Below are 19,794 nucleotides of genomic sequence, written 5' to 3' on the forward strand. Positions count from 1 at the left end.
CTTTTCTTTAAAGTTGTCTTCATTTACTTCGTATCAGCTAACAGTTTCTTATATTACATTTTTCTTGTTCAAATAGCTGATATGATTTCTGTCTGTACCCTGGCTGATGTGTTACATGTGATCATCTTGCAAAAATTCGACTTCTACTTAAAAATTGTGCACTTTTGCAGGTCTTATTTTTGGTATACAATTATCTGAATTGGTAAATACACAGATACATACAAATACACTGATAAATGTGTATTACTGAAGGATCATGAACATATTACCTCTTAGTTCCTGTTATAGATCGTTTCTTGCTAATTTTAAGCTAGAGACAGTCCATATTTAAGCAGGGCACATTTTCTAAGGGTTCAAAGTATTCCACAGTTGTCTTAGATTATACTCTTAAAAATTAAATATCTCAAAGTAGGCTTATTCTCCATTTTACCCCAGGACTTGAGAATGTCTGGAGCATAGAGGAATTCAACAAACACCTGGTTGAGTGTAGTATATATTGCAGACATATGGTAACCTTAGCAGGCTGTTATCAGGAAGAGGCTTAAATCCACATGGGGTTGACCAGAATGACAGCCTAACCTCTGCTGCCTGTCCAAAGCTTCTACAGACATTCAGTTGCAAACCCTCTCTCTCTTTCCTTTGCTCGGAATCTTTGTTCTAGGAAGGCAGTTAAACAAGACATTTTATCACTCTGCCATTTCTAATGGGTGTATGGGGCGGCAGGTCAGAGAAGAGGCAACCCTGAGATCCCAGGAGACCAAAGGAAGGTTATGCGCAAACCAACCTCTACTTAAATTGGCACAGATTGTTTCTCTGTATATCAAACTGCTGTAGAATGTTACCTCACTTAATTCTAATAACCAGGGATAGGTTTTATGATCTTAAAGTAACTTGCCACACAAATATCAGAATATGTATCTGGGACTGTCTGTCGTTTCTCTTTTGCTAGTCTCTCAGATGGGGGCAATGAAATAACCTAGGAAAAAAAATCTCCATGGATGGAAGGGCCTTTATTTGATGTACTCATTCTAGAAGATTCTAACCTTCAGAAACTTAAATTCTTAGTATCTCAGAGGAAGCAACTTTTTTAACGTATCCCCAGCCCACTTGAATACACTTTAAGATACCCTGCAGCATGAGACCACCCACAGTTCTTGTGTGGTTGCTTGTCTAATCATAGTGCAAGTGGCTGAGAGGGTATATATTTTAAAAATCAGAATGTAGTTGGAATTTGGGCTAGCTTACTTGCAAAATTAAGACAATTCCTCTTCAGTTTTTAAAAATTCAGATTATTTTTACTAAAAGTCTCACTAACATCTTGGTAACTAGGATAAAAAAACCCAACTATATAGGTGCAGAATTAACATTTTTGGAGTTGTGCAACAGACAAAGTACACCTAGAGAACATAAAAATTCTTTATTTAACCTAATCCAGCCAGTATTGAGATAGTCTGCTATATTAAAAACAAGACGTTTAAAAAAATTACAGCACAGTTAGCAAGGCAGTGACTAATTAAGTCACCAAGTTTAATTTTATATTCTTCACAGTCATTTGATAATCATGTAATGAGGAACAATATTTTCGGCCACTTTGGAGATAAGTTAACTTCTGCAAAGAAAAGAATTCTACTAGTTGTCACTGAATTTTATAAAAGAGGTTTAAAACATTAAAGTTTATAGAAATAACACAGTAAAGCAATGTGAAAATTAAACAGGAAAACACAAAATATATCCACCCATCCCAGATTAACATCCCGTTAATCTGTCCCCTATCACCATCCTCTTACCTTTCCTTTCCCTTTTCATGGAGCACGAACAGACTAACAATTAAGAAACAGCTACTGCTCTGTAGGGGCTATTTTGAGCCTAAAGTGCCTCTATCCTTTAATTTCTCAGTTAATCCTAGAAATGGTCTTCTGAGATATAAGTATTACTTGCATTTCAGAGATGAAGAAAACCGTAGCTGAGAGAAAGCCACTTGGCCAAGGTATGCATCCAGCTGTTAAAAGCAGAATCAGAATTGGAACCCAGGTCCATCTAACTTTAGTCAGCCCATGCTCTTCTATTGTTCATGGTGGTGCAAGCCACCTTTCTGAAGACTGGTACACAGAACTTTCTGAGCGAAGGTTTTTGGGATTTAAAAGTCTTCAATTCCAGGGCTAGAGGCCACTCTGGTCCCCAGGCACTTGCAATTCCCTCCCCATAGCTCTAGAAAACCCTCCCTGCTGCCCCCAAAGGATTAGAGTTGTTTCCTTGGCCCTCAAGAACCCTGATGCCAATAAACGCAAAAGCAGCTACTCCCCCCCCCCCCCCCCATCTTCGGCATGAAAGTAGTAACTGGGGAACAGTGTGCTTGTATAATTTTATTAAAGGTTGCCTAAAAGCTGTTCTATATAACAAAATTATGCAGGAAATATCTACTATGTCTTCTTATATTGAAAATTAAAGAAAAGCCAATATATTTTATAATTACAGCAATATAATCTAAGTTATTTTTATATATACTCATAGATTTTATATTTCCCCTTTACAACTGCAGCAGTGTTCTTAATAAGGCTCACTGTCAGTCAAATATTCCCTTCCTCCCAAAATAATTACAACTCTGAATGTTCAACAGCCATTCACATAAACTTTATAAGACAGGATTAAGACATTCATACTATAGAAAGGTACCAGTCTTAAATTACTAAAGTTAACATACATTATTGCAATCTAACATAACTCAATCTATATTTGCTACACTCCTAAAGAGAGTGGCCATGTATCAGTAAGGGAAACGTTTATTACTGTCATGCATTATATATTGTGAACAAGAAAATAAATAGGGTTTTTGGAACAATCTTTTAAAAATTTTAGTTAATGAAAATAACTGCAAGACCATTCAGATTGAACATTAAAAGGGCCACTATTAAAAATGGCTTAAAATAAATAATTGCTTTTTTAAAAATGAACATAAAAACTAGTTAAACAGTGATTAAGGTGCTAGCCTCATCAACACGACAAGCAATTAAAATCTAAAAACATTAGTATTGGATTTAATAAATGGACTTAAGCCAAAAAACAATAACCTCAATATTTACTCAAGACTTGTTTTCATAATGATCTTCTTGCTGACTGATATAAAAACAAAGAGCTCAAGTAAACCTCGCCTTGGTTTACTCACTGCTGGTTTTCTATCTGTTGAAACTAGATGGTAAACTGCATAAAAGCAGAAACCAAATCTGTCTTGCTCACCACTGTATCCCACAGCACTTTGTACAATGCCTGGGCAAATAGGAGGTGATCAACAAATACCTGAATAACTGAATCAATGAAAGAGAAGAGTAAAATAACTTTATTGATTTTTTTTTTGCAAACCGTTCTCTGTGCTCAAACTACTATAAACTGGCAGCTCTAATTTCTAGAAATATGGATTTAAAAACTGTACTCCAGTGATTGAAGGACCTGACGACTCTCTCCCTTTCTCTCTCTTACACGCATGCACGCGTGCGCACGCACACACACACACACACACGACTACATGAGACATGAGTCAAAATTACATTATGAGCTATGAGATGTCGACATTATATAAATAAAATTTAATAGTGAAAAAGTGATTTGGAAGCCCTGTGAATTTTTACCCTACACATTTTGGAGGATGTCACATGGGTTAAGAAAAACACAACAAAATTGCATTTGTTCAGATAATCATTTGAATGTTTACATACATTTTTGGTTTGTTATTTTTTTATAACTAATTTACATTTCCTCATATTAACATATATTCCTGTTTAGCATGTAATCAAATTATGCCAGTGAGAAAAATCCTCATAGTACCTTCATTGAGTTGCTGATTCTAAGAAAACACTGAACATGAACATGTACAAAAGAGGCATTTGAATAAAACAGCATGTGCATTTTTAAATATTTGCACAGTTTGATCTTTACATTTCTGTCTGGAGAAAATATGAACAAAACCCAGGCCTACCATGCTAAGATAATGGTTCAGATGACTGCCATAAAAGAAGTACATACAAAACAATGAAAACAAATCACAACCTTAGGTTCCATGATTACTGAGAGGATTTCCCCTGCCCTAAGTGCTTTATTCTATTTCTTAAAAATATGAGCAGCAGCTTATCATAAGTCTCCACTACGGTGCATTAATGATGGAATCAACAACACAACAGACTCATAAGGATGATAGGACTGCAAAACAACTAGAAGTCACAGTTTTATGCTTCTTCTTGCTCTGGATAATTTAGAATTTTGCGGTGTGCCTGACGTAAATATTGCTGTTGTTTGAAGTAAACCTTGAATGCTCCTTTTATGGCAACAAAAGCAATTCCACCCTAAAATAAAAATAAAAAGCTTTTTATAATGCAGATTTAGAGAAACATAATAACATAATTTTACTTAGATCAGAAAAGACATAGCCATTGCTGCTAATTCAGATGAACGCAAATGAGACAGTTCTCTTTTCTACTTAGGGGGTAAGACAGGCAGGATCACTACACCCAACAGAGATACCTTCCCTGTTTTTTTTTTTTTTTTTTAATATTTATTTATTTTGAGAGCAAGAGAGAAAATCAAGCAGGCTCTGTGCTGCCAGTGCAGAGCCTGATGTGGGCTTGATCCTACGAACCGTGAGATCATGACCTGAGCCAAAATCAAGAGTCGGAGACGCTCAAATGACTGACCCACTCAGGTGCCCCCTTCCCTGTTCTCCTATTGAGGTAATCTTCTCTCCACTTAGCTTGACGTCCATTCTGATATAGCAGGGAGAAGGCTTGGGCACATGTGCAGGCTGCTATCAGAGAAGGGAAGTGGGAGGAATAACAATGATAGCAAACAATACAAGGGCATATTATGTGCTAGCACTTCAAATGAACTATTTAATCCACCACATAACCTTGATGTAGCTACCAATATGATCTTCATTTTACAGGCACAGAGAAGTGAAGAAATTTGATTTAGGTTTCTCAGCAAGGCAGTATCTGTGATAGGATATGAACCAGGCAGTCTGATCCTAGAGCTGAAGCTATTCACCAAAATCTTGTTGGCAAGGATGGGTGTGATAACTCATGCCTATTCTAGGAGAGACATCACCTGCAGCATAGTTCCGGAAGGCCAGAAGTAATGCAAAGGATCTTCCCCTCTTTCTTGCTATTGGATAACAGTGGGGATCAAATAGAACCTCAAGGCACAGAAGCCACAGAATGAGTATTTATGAAGTCCCACTGTTTTGTTTTTTTTTTAAACACAGTTCCTTCTCTTTTGTATAGTCACTTGGAAAAAAAAAAAAGGTAGTATTAAAACCATCTTACCAAGATTGTCCTTTGTAAATTAGAGTTAACACTACTGAACATCAGTTTACCAACTATTGTTGCAATAGTAGGAAAGACAAGGGCTCCACACAAAATTCGGGTAGCAGAGACGTGATCTGCTAAAGGATTAGCCTCAGCTGGAATTCGAGGAACAGGACAACCAATCCCTGTTGGGGGGAAAAAAGAAATGGAGGTATTAGTGCTAATAAATCACAATAGCTAAAATAACTTCACATGTTAAGATTCTTCCACAAGGTTAATCTGGTGTGCCCATTATAACCACAATTCAGGGCCTTACCTGGAAATATACTGTTCAAAATTTGTAGTTTATTTGAGTATTTGCGCCATAGTCTAAGCACGTAGTCTTCCCAGCGAATCATCTTGCCTAATATCAGCATGACAGGAATAGTAGGAAGTCCAATTAAAAGGAATAAAGGATCAGCTCTTTCCATAACATCCAGACCTTCTTTATGGCCTACAACCTGTGAAACAAACAGCATTCACTAGAATCATTTCCTTATCTAATGAAAGGTTGCATGCTTGAGCTGAATTCATTTTAGAGGAAATGGTAAATTTTGAAATAAAAATATAAAAAGTTTTAAAAATAAGTCAGAAAGTTAATCAGTCCTGATTTATTTATGTGTCTCTCATTCAAAGGAAAAAAAGCTCCTTCATATTATATTGGAATAAAAGCTTTAAAAAACAGTGGGGTGCCTGGGTGGCTCAGTCGGTTAAGCATCCAACTTCAGCTCATGATCTTGTGGTTTGAGGGTTTGAGCCCCATGTTGGGCTTCTTGCTGTCAATGTGGAGCCTGTTTTGGATGCTCTGCCTCCTCCCCTGCTCATACTCTCTCTCTCTCTCAAAAATAAATATTGAAAAAAAAAATGGTTGAGGGCACATGCACCCCAATGTTCATAGCAGCACTATCAACAATAGCCAAAGTATGGAAAGAGCCCAATGTCCATTGATGGATGAAGGGATAAATAAGTGGTATATATACATATACTAATGGAGTATTACTCGGCAATCATAAAGAATGAAATCTTGCCATTTGCAACTATGTGGATGGAACTAAAGGGTATTGAAAGACAAGTATCATATGACTTCACTCATGAGGACTTTAAGATACAGATGAACACAAGGGAGGGAGGGAGACAAAACATAAGAGACTCTTAAATATGGAGAACAAACAGAAGGTTACTGGAGGGGTTGTGGGAGGCAGGATGGGCTAAATGGGTAAGGGGCATTAAGGAATCTACTCCTGAAATCATTGTTGCCCTGTTAATTTGGATGTAAATTAAAAAAAAGGTTGACCCACACTGATTACATTTCAATACAGGGAAGGGGATTTCTGGTTATTTTATTCCTCTTATTGGATATGGTTAGACTGGGCTATAATTCTAGGTCCTGTTTGTCCTCCAGCAGAGCATCTGTTTTTCTGCTCTTCCTACTAGGGTAAGCATAACCAAGGGGCAGAACCAGCCTTTAGGAGATGGCCCAAAAGCTCACTTCTCTTTGGTTCTTTCTCCATACTCAGTGATCTCTGGTATAGAGTGATTTTTCTGGCTGGCTAAATGCTTGTTCTACAGACCAAACTCTGCTAAAATTCAATTCTAAGATCTACATTTGAGTGACTGCAGTTTTTGCTACAGGTTCCAGTCATTTTTCTAATCTAGGAACCCTAGGGTATCCTAACTCTAGGGTAATGAAGCTAAAACAATCCTTTCCCTCTCATCTGGGTCTTAGGGTTATTTCTCCACTGGTTTAGATCCCAGAGGGCAAGAAGGATATTATTTTTTTAAAATGTTTATTTATTTTTGAGAGAGCGAGTGAGCACAAGGGAGGGGCAGAGAGAGAGAGAGAGGGAGAGAGAGAATCCCAAGCAAGCTCTGTGCTATTAGCTCAGAGCCCAGCTTAGGGTTTGAACCTATGAACTGTGAGATCATGACCTGAGCTGAAACCAAGAGTTGGTCACTCAATTAAATGAGCCACCCAGGCACCCCAGGATATGATTCTTACTTGTGAATCTCCATACATTCCCCTCCCAGGAAAATTCTTTTTACTCCATCTCGGCCTTATACTTCTCTCAACATCTCCATTTTATTGGTGAGCTTCTTAGTTTTAACTGGAGAACTTCCCTGAAAATTCTCTTTCAAACGTCTCAAATGATCTTCCCTTTAGCCAAAGTCTCAATCGCTTCCAAATTAAACCTATTTCTCTGAAGGATTATTTTTGGCAGTTATGACAGAAGAGGACGATTTCAGAATCTTGGGCTTTTAGCCCACCCAGGTATCACAGTGAGGACAGCTTGCTAGGAAGACACTACTATAAAAACTCCAAATAGTTTTTCTGATCACACTTGAGGAGTAAGCCATGAAGAGAGGACTGGGAAGAAACTGTCTCTTTGAAAGCGAGGAGGTAAAAGGAAGGAAGGATAGGCAAGGAGGGAAGGAAAGAAAGAAGGCAGGGAAAACTAAAAGTGCCAGGTACACTCAGGAAACAAGCTCATGAAAAAGTAAATGGGATTTTTTTTTTTCAAAAACGAGATGCTCTTCATGTCAACTATCATAGCAAATTTTTTTACTACTACATAGCAAATTTTTCACTACTACAAGGACGTGTGAAATAAGGTCAAGCTGAGAATGGTAAGAACAAATTGAAATTCTAGACAACACATTCAATCCAGGTAAAAATATTTTATACGTACATGGAGAGCACCAAAATGGATGCTTTAAAATCTGAGCTAGGGATATAGTCCAGGTTTGTACTTCATTATCTAACCACAGTGTAATATTAAAGGGCAGGAGGCCAGCCTCTTCTCAGTGGCCAAAAACCAGGTATAGGTATCTAATATTCTTCTGTGTCTCCTTGTAGAAACTTGACACCTTGTATGTGAAGGATGACTGTTCTGAGTTGCCCTAAAGTGAAAGAGTCTGGTTCACAATACAGTTGATCCTTGAACAACATGAGTTTTGTATATAACTGGTCCACTTATATATAACTTTTCTTGATTTGTCAGTGCCCCTAATCCCCATGTTGTTCAAGGGTACACCGTATTTCATAAACCCTAATCCCATACTGGGGACAAATGTGGATTAGCCCAGAGATTGTGTATTTACCTATGCTTTTTGAGGAATATTTCATTTTTATATTTTTTTCTTTTTTAATATTTATCTTGGAGAGAGAGAGAGCACAAGTGGGGGAGGTTCAGAAAGAGAGGTAGACACAGAATCTGAAGCAGGCTCCAGACTCTGAGCTGTCAGCACAGAGTCGGACAAGGGGCTTGAACCCACCAGCTGTGCGACCATGACCTGAGCCGAAGTCGGAGGCGAAACCAACTGAGCCACCCAGGTGCCCCTCATTCTATTATTTTCAGTTTAATGATCACATATAAAGTTACAACTAAATGTGATTTAAATATTCTCAAAGTGCTAGCAAATAAATTCAGAAATCTGAAAAATCCCTTTTGTGGTTTATGCTATTCTTTTTAAAATTTGGGGTTTAGAAATATAAAGCAGAGTGAATATTCAGGTAGAGACTACAATAAGGCACAGTTTATTTCTCATGGGTAGCGGTAAAAACCTTACAACCAGGTATCTCAGAGTGAGGAAACAAAAAAAGGAAATAGGGCAAACTGAGCAAAAGGCCCACCGCCCAATTTCTTATACCTAAAGTCGACAGAGATGCTTTATACTCAAGCTGGGCTCACCATGCACGCATACCTGCATGCATTCATTCAACTGAATACTGACTGTATGCCAGAAATAGGCCTAGGTGTTGCGGATAAAATGGTGAGCTAAACAGATGTCTTTTGGAGAGGAGAGAGACAAATTAAACAAGCATGCAAATATAAATGCTAAAATGGAAACAATAGTATAACTATAGTATACCCCCTGCTACTATAATCAGACTCAAGGGCAGTAAATGAGGACTGAGTAAAGCAATGGGGCTGATTTAACTTTGGTCAAAACAAACCCAGCATACCTTGTGTATCATCAGGAACATTCTGGTTTTATGCTCCAAGATTTCAAAACAGGTTATTTTTAAGACTTCAATTTGGGGGTGAGATTCAGGAACTATAGAATGTCTTCTCTAAGAATTTGTTATCTGTGTATAAAATAAAGACCTAGGAATTGTAGGTTTATTTTTTTATTTTTATTTAAAAAAAAATTTTTTTTTTCAACATTTATTTATTTTTGGGACAGAGAGAGACAGAGCATGAATGGGCGAGGGGCAGAGAGAGAGGGAGACACAGAATCGGAAACAGGCTCCAGGCTCCGAGCCATCAGCCCAGAGCCCGACGCGGGGCTCGAACTCACGGACCGCGAGATCGTGACCTGGCTGAAGTCGGATGCTTAACCGACTGCGCCACCCAGGCGCCCCAGGAATTGTAGGTTTAAAGAAAGGTTTGTTTCTCTGCTTGAGGCCTAAAAGCTAGTTCTTCATATCCAGTTCACCAATGTTGAAAGGCTAAGAGTTTTAACCTGATCTTTTTTTTTTTTTTTAATTTTAGAGAGAAAGAAGAGTGCAAGTGGGGGGAAAGGGCAGAGGAAGAGAGAGACTTTATTTATTTATTTTTTTTTTTAAAAATTTTTTTTTTTTTCAACGTTTATTTATTTTTGGGACAGAGAGAGACAGAGCATGAACGGGGGAGGGGCAGAGAGAGAGGGAGACACAGAATCGGAAACAGGCTCCAGGCTCTGAGCCATCAGCCCAGAGCCCGACGCGGGGCTCGAACTCACGGACCGCGAGATCGTGACCTGGCTGAAGTCGGACGCCCAACCGACTGCGCCACCCAGGCGCCCCAAGAGAGAGACTTTAAAAAAATTTATTTATTTATTTATTTATTTATTTATTTACTTACTTACAGAGAGAAACAGACATGGGAAGGGCAGAGAGAGAGGGGGGCAGAAAGAAAGGGAGACAGAATCCCAAGAAGAGTGCAAGTGGGGGGAAAGGGCAGAGGAAGAGAGAGACTTTAAAAATTTATTTATTTATTTATTTATTTATTTATTTATTTATTTATTTATTTACAGAGAGAAACAGACATGGGAAGGGCAGAGAGAGAGGGGGGCAGAAAGAAAGGGAGACAGAATCCCAAGCAGGCTCTGCACAGCTCAAACTCACAAACCATAAGTTCATGACCTGAGCTGAAACCAAGAGTCAGCTGCTTAACTGACTGAGCCACCCAGGTGTCTGAGGGAGAGACTCTTAAGCAGGTTCCATACTCAGTGCAGAGCCTAACAAGGGGCTCAATTCCATGGGATCATGACCTGAGCCAAAATCAAGAGTCGGATGCTCAACCGACTGAGCCACCCAGGCACCCCCTAATCTGATCTTTTAAATCACTTCCTTTTAGGACCCTACTTTTATTTTTTAAATTATTATTATTATTATTTTAAAATCTACCTTTTTTCCCAAGTTCATTCACTTATTTTGAGAGAGAGAGAGACAACAAGCATGGGGGAAGGGGCAGAGAGAGAAGGGAGAGAGAAAATTCTAAGCAGGCTCCTGCACTGTCAGTGCAGAGCCCGATGTGGGGCTCGATCCCACAAATTATCAGATCATGACCCAAGTAGAAACCAAGAGTCGGACGCTTAACTGACTGAAACACCCAAGTGCTCCTATGGCCCTACTTTTAAATGGGAGAATGAACAGTGATGAATTAAGAGGTTTTCTTAGACTTAAGGATAGTTAAGTGTAGTATATGAGTTAAGAACTGACAATGCTTATGGGGGTTATTTTTACACCAGAGGGAAAAATGGAACGAAAATGGACATGAAGGTGGTTGTTCCAGAGTAAAATGTTCCCACTGCCTGTGGAACAAAGTTTCACTTAAGGAACCCTAGATTAGGGACAGGAGTCCTAATGCTTCTTCCTTACAGTGTGGTATTGGACACGTAAACTTGCCAAATTTGTAAGCTAGGAATAATTAATAGTATCTAGATCACACAATTGATGCAAGGTTTAAAAACATCAGTGCTGGAAGGTGTTTAGCCCAGTGCTGGGGGAAAAAAGTTACCTATCACGTTGTCTTTTCAATAAAAGGATAAGCAGAAGGTCTCAAGTTCCTCACAACTAATTGGGATTGAACTTAAGACTGGCTCGTGGAGAAATAAATGGGAAAAGAATAGTGGTCTGATTCCTTAACCTAATATACTTGTACTTTAGAGTAGTCGGAGAACAAAAGGAAAAGAAAACCGTCAAGGGTTAAAAAGAAAACCCTAAATACTGCTGATGGTATAAGTGGGGCACATTCCCTAACAAATATGCTCAGAAAGGTAAAAGTCTTCCCAATACAGTTAAATCATATGATACCTACCTACCTACCTACCGTCTGTAATCTACTGTAATCTCTCATTCAGGGCTTAAAAAATCTTTCCAAGTGCCACAGTGTATATGAAGATTATTTCTAAGTGGTAACACAAAATATATGTATCATCATAATTTTAGTCTTTTTCTTTACCATCACCATTAACCAACATGTTTATTTTTGTCTCCTTGCTTGTATCTCCTCTACAGATCCAAATTATTGCCTTCAAGAGTCAGCTCCAGACTTACTTTCTATGAAACTTCAAATGATCTTTAATTGTACTGAATTAAAATACTGTTTATGTAGTCTTCTGGTCTCTTCATATTTGTTTACATAATGTTATAACTGTTCTCCAGTTGTTCACTTATGTACACCTTGTCTTAGAACTATATTCCTTGGGCCTGGGAATCATTAACAAATTTCTTTTAAGATTGAGCGACGCTTGGAGTCCCTGGGTAGCTCAGTTGGTTAAGCGTCTATTGGTTTCGGCTCAGGTCATGATTGTACAGTTAGTGGCTTTAAGCCCCACACTGGGCTCCATGCTGGCAGTGCGGAGCCTGCTTTGGATTCTCTCCCTCTCTCTCAAATTAAAAAAAAAAAAAGATTGAGTGAGCCTAAAATCTTTCCTCAAAAAGAGCCATCCTATTTCTTGTAGTCAATTAGGTATTAAGAGAAATCACTCAATCTCATGGGGCCTTAGTTTCCTCACCTGCAAAAAATATACATATACATCCGTATTGTACATTCAACAATGTGTATATCTGCTCTAAGTTTTTGTGTCTTCGTCAGTACTAGTGAATTACCTAAACCTCCCTGAACTAATGATGTACTCATTAATCAAAACTGGAGTTTTAATTTATTTTATTTAATTACTGCAGAGAATATAATCAAATAAACCTGCTACTACCTGACAGAACTAGTCATATAAAAAAAACCCCACGATATTTATGAAAGCCCTTTAAGTATTAGTCTCTGTGTATATGCTATAACAGGAATACCTAAGTGTAAGACAGTCTCTACTTTCAAGGAAATTACTTTTTAGAAAATATTTGAGAGAGAGAGAGCAAGAGAGAGTGTGAGTGGGTGCAAGCAGGGGAGGGAAGGAGAGCGGAGAGAGAGAATCCAGTGCAGAGCCCCACGTGGGGCTTGATCCCACAAACTGTGAGATCAAGACCTGAGCCAAAATCAAGAGTCGGACACTGAACCAACTGAGCCACCCAGCCCCCCTCAAGGAAATTACCTTCTAATAGGAAAAGCAAAGGGCTGAATATAGGAAAAATTAAATAACTTCAGTAATCTATATCAATATCACTTGGTCAGCACAAGATTTGCTGCCATTTAAAGAATGACAGTGGCAGGAGTTGTCTGGTTAGTTTCAGGAGGGAAAAGCAGCTGAACTAAGCCTGAAAAGAGTTCAGATTTGGAGAAGTAGAGAAGAGAATGGAGAGACAGGTATGAGGCAGGGAGGGTGGCAAAAGTCAAAGGACAGAGGTAAAAAACTAAACAGGAGCAAAAGGATAGGATGCAGGGGACAGCCCAATAGGCCTCAAAGTAGAATGAAGTAAGACTATGAAGGATTTGGCATAACAAATCAGGTCAAGGAAACAGAATCTTTTTTAAGTCAGTGGTTCTTAATCTTTATCCATTACACTCATGACAAATGATGGTTTACTATTTGTAATTCATTCTAGTGACTACATCCAGATTTTGGGGGTATCCTCAACGCTTCATGAAGAAACCTTGCAATACTCTGTTTCACCATGACTAAACAACCAGAAAGGCTACTTACTATGGACCTGGCATAGGCAAGTTATGTGCAATTTCTAGAATATTACATAGTGTGTAAACTATTACTGAGTTACTTATGAAACACTTACCCAATCTAACTGCTGCATTGGAAGTCCTACTTAAGACAGAGGAGACAGCTTGGAGTAGATGTTGAAGGGATTATTTTAGGAAGATTAATTTGGAAGGATGGACTGACAGAATGAAATTAGAGAAACCAATCAAAAGGCTCCTTTAGCCATACGGTATGATAGGGGAGTGACAACAAAGTCAGGTGTTATAAAGACTGTGGAAAGGAAGCTACGGATATAAGATATCAAAATGGAAACTGCTTGGATTTGGTCAGTGGACTGGAGATAGGGCTACGAAGCAGAAAGTTAAAGGTAATCCTAAGAATGTAGGATATAAACCGAGTAGATGGGAAAATGATAGTAGCAATCAGAGGTATAGAGAAATATAATATTATAAAATATAAATAAATTTAGGTTTCAAATTGAGGAAAAGACTAGTTTGATTTCAGAAATCCTGAGTGTGAAATCACAAGTGGTCACATAAGGAGAAGGGTCAAGCTGCAACGGCAGGACTGCTTTTGAGGATAGAATAGGGCAAAAGATGTAGATCTAACCATAAAAGGCACACAGCTGATAGATGGAAATCATTAGGGAAAAAGTATAAAGAGAGGAATCAAGGGCCTGGGACTAAATCTTGAAATTTAAGTCTAATAATCTTCACCAACAGTTATTGATTGTAGCAAAAAACGGGAAGTAACTAATTTCTAATCAACAACAGACTGGTTAGTAAATTGTTCTAATTCCATATGTAGAATGGTATGCAGATTTCTGCATACTTATAAAAAGATCTCCAAGATTCACTGTTTGTAAAAAAAAAAAAAAAAAAAAAAAAAAAAGGCGGGTGTAGTTCTAATATGCTTCCTTTTAGGGGGAAAAAAACGTATGTATGTGTGTGGGAGAACAAATTTATTTTTTCTTGCACATGCACAAAGAAAGTCTAGAATATATTACATAACTAATATAAATGGCTACCTGGGGAAGTGAGGGGGAACCTGGGCAAATGGACAGGAGTAAGAAGATGACTTTTCACTATATACTTTTTTTTAATAAATTTTCTTATTTTTAAGCCTTGAGAATGTTATTACTTATTCAAAATAATTTTTAAAACTCCTAACAGAAATCTAATAGATCTTCACATTAAAAGTATTATCACTGAATAGAGTAAAATACTGAACCTGCATCACTGTCACTGCTCCATAAGTCACAGCTGTCCAATAGATAGAGCCAACCATTATTCCCGCTGCAGCAAATGGACAAGCTTTTGAGATCAGTCTATCTGCAAGATCCAAGACGTAAACAACTGGACCTATAATAAAAGAAAGTAATATTTCAACACAAGACAGATATTTAAAAAATGACTTGTTCAATATTTTCCAATGATCTAAAATGTTGTTATGAAGTTGGATGTTCTGATGCTTTAGAGGTAACTGTTATAAATGTGATGGGAACCTAGATTTGAATAAACTTAGAATTTCTCAGTTGTCTTGATAAATAGTTAAGTTCTGCTTCCTAAATTCTAGGAAATAGCTTCTTCAAATTTTTATCTTTATCAGTAAATCAAATAAAGCCTCAAACGCAGCTGCTTCTTATGAAAAAAATAGTTCTCTTACTTATTTTATTCACACTGGCTACTGCAGAATGAAATGGCCATTTCAGAACAGTTCCTGCCCATAATTATATTCTCTAGTACTTGGTAAAAATATCACTTCTTTGACTTCACTCATTACTTCCTTGGTGCAGTATGTGAAGGTAACCAATGCTATTTTCTTGTAGTTATAAGAAGTCAATCTATCTTACGTTGATGTTTCAATATGCAACATTTAGTTGAGTATTATTCTCTACAAACTTTTTCCCCCCAAGTTTTTATTTAAATTCTATTTAGTTAACATATAGTGTACTATTAGTTTCAGGAGAATTTAGTAATTCATCACTTACATGTAACGCCCATCTAACAAACTTCTTTTAATGATCACCATGCGAGTTTTTATGACATTCCAACAGCTGTATGTGCCAATTATACTTCTATTATTAAATGCTTACTGTGAAATTTGGCTACTACCTTTCTCTGTAAGTTATTTAGAATAGCTATATTTGGAGGTATCCTAGACTGCTTTTAAGCCCAATACAATTTAGCTCCAGAATTTTTCAGAATAGTGAAAGGGTCTCAGGACTGAATTAGAACAAGGACTAAAGAACTGAGTATCTAAGTTTAATCAAAGAAATATAAAACCTTGATTTAGTAATCATCATATTTGTTGAATACCCTCCACATACAAACTATCACTGAAGACATTTTCTTAGAAATGTATAAGAATTATTACCTACCTTCTGAGGGCTTACAATCTATGAGGACGCTATAGAATGTAAAAAATTATTTTTATTGTAGAAAGAAATTAACATAGCAATATGAGATAAATTAAACACGTATGAACAAACATCGATCTATAGAGCCTTGATCAATACTTCCCCTGATCGCTAGAGCCAGTAACATTACTAGTCACTGTAAGAGAGACCCCATTGTGAAGTAGAAAGAACATTGGGAGCCACATTAAAGGACCTATGATTTCAATTCAGTGTATTTACTATCTCCTCTAACAATAGTTTGCACTTCTTAAGTCTACATGATACCAGCTGCTGTGCCCCAGGCATTACATGCATCATTATTCAATCTTATAATGTATAGTTTTATCCTTAAAATATACAAATTTGCTGGGTTAAGTTTAAAACTCCCTCAGAAGGCACAATAGAAGTCATTTTAGTGAGTCACCAAAGATCTGTCAAATGCTGGTACTAAAAGTTAAAGACCATAAAGTATATATAAAACCTCCACACTTCAACTTTCATATTCTCTACTGATAATCCTTTAATCAAAAATTGAAGCCACAAAAGAACAAGTCCAGACTCTCCACAGCACATGCAGCCACTACCAACATCACACCTATCTGATGTCAATCCCTCCACTGACATACCAGATCCCATCTCTTGCCAACTCAAAGCCACAGCTCCAGCAACTGTTTCCTACATCATTTCCTCTCTTTATTGGAATGTTTCAAATCAGACATATTGTTGTTTCTTCTATCTTAAAAAAAAACCAAATTATTGTCTTGATCTTTCTTCCCCCACTGCTTGATCTTTGCTCCCTTTACAAAATTCCTCAAAAGACTCATCTGTTTTCACTCTCCTTCAATTCTCCTCTTGAATCCACTCCAACAAAATTGCTCAGAATGGTCACTAACAACCTATGAACAGCTGAATGCAAAAGGGAGGACTATTTGGCCTAACAGAAGTATCTGACATGGACATTCCCTTCTTCTTCCTCATATATGGTTCTTCATTGTACTTCTAGGACATCATCATCTTTTGGTGTTCTTTCCATCACCAGTCATTAACTTTTCAGTCTTCTTTCTTGGTTCCTCCTCCTCTTCTTGACCTCAGTGAAACCCACCCTGCCAATTTCTACCTCATGATACTCTCTATTTACTCTGCATTATTTTTCTTTTTCCCAAAGCACTTACCACCTAACATACTCTAATTTATTAGAGTAAACATACTCTAATAAACTAGTATAACATACTCATTCTATTTCCACCTGTGAGAATAGGGGCTGGGAAACTATGGGCTAGGCCAAACCCAGCTGGCTGCTTTTGTAAATAAGGTTTTATATGGAACATGCCACATGCAAAAGCCTAAAATATTTACTGTCTGGTTTATAACAGAAAAAGTCTGCTGACTTTTGAACTAGAATATATGCTCCAAAGGGAAAAATAACACTTTTGTTTCGCTCATTGATGAATCCCAATTCCTAGGATTCTAAATATTTGAATTCTCTACTAAGGTACTTATGTAAAACTACGCCATGAAAATCTTTCTGTACCAAGCCCAAGTTAACTATAGGGGTATTTTCTACTGAGTCAGAATCAAAATTGGTAAGGAAAGAAGGTATTTTGCATGCTTCCAATGTAACTCCTTCCTCCCTCTTCAACAGGGTACGTCCATCAGTAGATAGGATGAAGCAACATAATTCCTAACATGGTAGTCAATCACTATCACTTTTATCTATCATGAGCATGGACAATTTAGAGATGTTTGAATTGTCTTCCTTTAAAGATTTCAGAAAATTCAATTTTCTTCCTGAATCCACGGGTGTGAATTCTTTTTGTACAAGCAAAAACAAACAAAAAATCCACTTACTTCTGGAAATTTTCTACTTATTCCTTGGGTCACATACAAAAGATGTGCCGGATTACATGAAGACACTGGCTGTGTTTCATAGTCCTTATTTCCAGTTTTTCTGAAATAATCTTGTCTAATCTTTTGTCTTTATTTTTCCTAAAACTCTCCATGCTCTTCCAGATAGACTAGTCCAAGAATAGTTTAATAAAGATAAATGCCTAATAGTAAACGTACCAACAGAACAGTAAATTGCCATGCAGGGGAGGTATTTCTTAAAGATTATCTAGGCAAGCTATTTAGTGAATAAGAACAATTACTGAATTTCTCTGGATGACAGTCCCTGAGTCACTCTTCTTACTAGGAAGCTTACCATATGCTACTATCTCATAACTTGGGATCGAAAGAGAAGTTACTAGATTCTTCTTACTGTCAGATTATAGCACAGAGAGTAGTGGGAAGTGAGGAAAGGCAAGACTAGCCATTTACAACCTCAATTCTAATGAAGAGGAAGAAGAGTAAATGCACATCACATAAGTTAAATACCTAAGGGCATAAAAAGACTTCAATATTTTAAAAGGCATTTTGAATTTTTAATGTCTCGGTGGGCTTCACCACTTACTTTTCAATGTACTGTATTTACACAATGGATGGCAATTGAAGAAGCTCTGTATAAATGTAAGTTTTGAAAACCCAATAATTTAAAGGGCACTAGGGAAGCTCGCAATTAAGAGAGAATCTATTGCGAATTCTTTTGTACAATAAAGAAGCTTTTGTAAAGAAAATAACTACACCCTAGTATTCTGGATAAATTCAAATTTTCACATTTCAGATATGAATGACATCAAACAGCAAGCTGAGACCTAATGGAGAAACTCTTAAGTCCATGTCTACTGAAAAATAAGTAATCAGTTTTATCTGGAAGACACTGCAAAAGGAGATTTGTTGCACCGGTGATTTACATTCAAATTCATGTATGCATGGTGTTAAAGGTACATCTTGGAAGATAAGAAATTAATGACTGAAGGGCAGAAAATATTTAGGGCTCAACATCTATGGGCACTGCTCACTGTAATACCCAGAATTCCCATGGCCTTTCTCTGGGACAGAAAATTATCCTTAAAAAAAAAAAAAAACCTCTGACCAATTCTTGAGAAATAATTTCTACATGTTGCCAGAATGCTATAAAGTTTCTAACACAGAACACAATTTAATGAGCAAAAAATAGATGTTTCACAAGATAACCTTGTATAAATTCCTGAGAAGATAATAGCTTTACTGAACTCCAAAGTTTCTGTTAAGTGGCCAATAGTTCATAAAAGAGATTTAATAAGACAGACTGTTTGCAAAAGGTATTCAAGTTTCCAGGTTTTTTTTTTTTTGTTTTTGTTGTTTTGCTCTGCACTGAACTAGTTTTGATCTAGACCCAACTTAAATGCCAACTTGCTAAGCCAAAACAACCTCACCTTCAGCTTCAGAACCATCCAGTACTGCAGATTTTGGAGGCCACCAAGAGTCCAACAATATAGTCCTAAACTTCTCTCCTTGCTCCAAGTCTTCTTTTTGTTGTGTTCTATTTCTGGAATGTCCTGTCCCTACTTTAAGTCTATATGAAACCCAACTTCCCAATGAAAACTAATCTAACCTGACAGAGGTTGACTAATTGCTCTACCCCACCCTGTTCATGTCCCATGAGGCTTCCTTTAATACTATCCCATAAAATGCACTTACCCCTTTGCTTGTACATAATGTTAGTACTTTATGTTCTTGTTCAATGTTTGTTCAGTTGTCTCAATATCCTTATGTCTGTCCATGTCAGCATCATCATAGATTGAAAACTCCCAGGGGGCAGGGGCCAAGTCTGTTTAACTCGTTTTGTACAGTGCCTAGGATAGAACCATGTACAGATAGGTGCTTAAAAAAATGCTTTTGATGATGATTGGCATCACTCTCAGGGACTCTGTAGGCCACAGCTATCTCAGCACATGGTACTTGGCAGTACATTAGGGAACTTTGGCCTGTTGCATAGGATATTAAAATATAATGGCATAGGACCTAGCTGCAGCACTCTGTGGCAAGTATTTGACTCAATCCATTGTTAAAAAAGGTCCTTTAATAGGGGTGCCTGGCTGGCTCAGTGAGTGG

The 19,794-nt window shown here is 37.4% G+C and overlaps 1 protein-coding gene and 1 long non-coding RNA gene across 4 annotated transcripts in view; one reads left to right on the forward strand and one right to left on the reverse strand.

The window, feature by feature from the left end:
* Positions 1–1,398: 1,398 nt before the first annotated feature.
* Positions 1,399–19,794, reverse strand: part of MARCHF5 (membrane associated ring-CH-type finger 5) — a 53,086-nt gene continuing 34,690 nt past the window's right edge. For 2 of the 3 annotated variants that reach the window (XM_030334344.1, XM_032595130.1), the window contains 4 exons: positions 14,655–14,785; positions 5,608–5,791; positions 5,310–5,476; positions 1,399–4,334 (listed from right to left, as the gene is read on the reverse strand). In XM_030334344.1, the coding sequence (XP_030190204.1) occupies positions 4,218–4,334; positions 5,310–5,476; positions 5,608–5,791; positions 14,655–14,711 (525 nt within the window). In that variant the 5' untranslated portion in view covers positions 14,712–14,785 and the 3' untranslated portion in view covers positions 1,399–4,217. Of the gene's footprint in view, positions 4,335–5,309; positions 5,477–5,607; positions 5,792–14,654; positions 14,786–19,380; positions 19,536–19,794 lie in introns of all 3 variants that reach the window. The other variant, XM_030334343.1, reaches the window with a different exon arrangement.
* On the forward strand, positions 9,360–9,823 carry LOC115527013. The gene is made up of 2 exons (XR_003972827.1): positions 9,360–9,449; positions 9,705–9,823. It is a non-coding gene; the product is annotated as an uncharacterized LOC115527013 (long non-coding RNA).

The sequence above is a fragment of the Lynx canadensis genome, chromosome D2, assembly GCF_007474595.2.
Source record: "Lynx canadensis isolate LIC74 chromosome D2, mLynCan4.pri.v2, whole genome shotgun sequence".
In the NCBI taxonomy this organism is placed as follows: Eukaryota; Metazoa; Chordata; class Mammalia; order Carnivora; family Felidae; genus Lynx; species Lynx canadensis.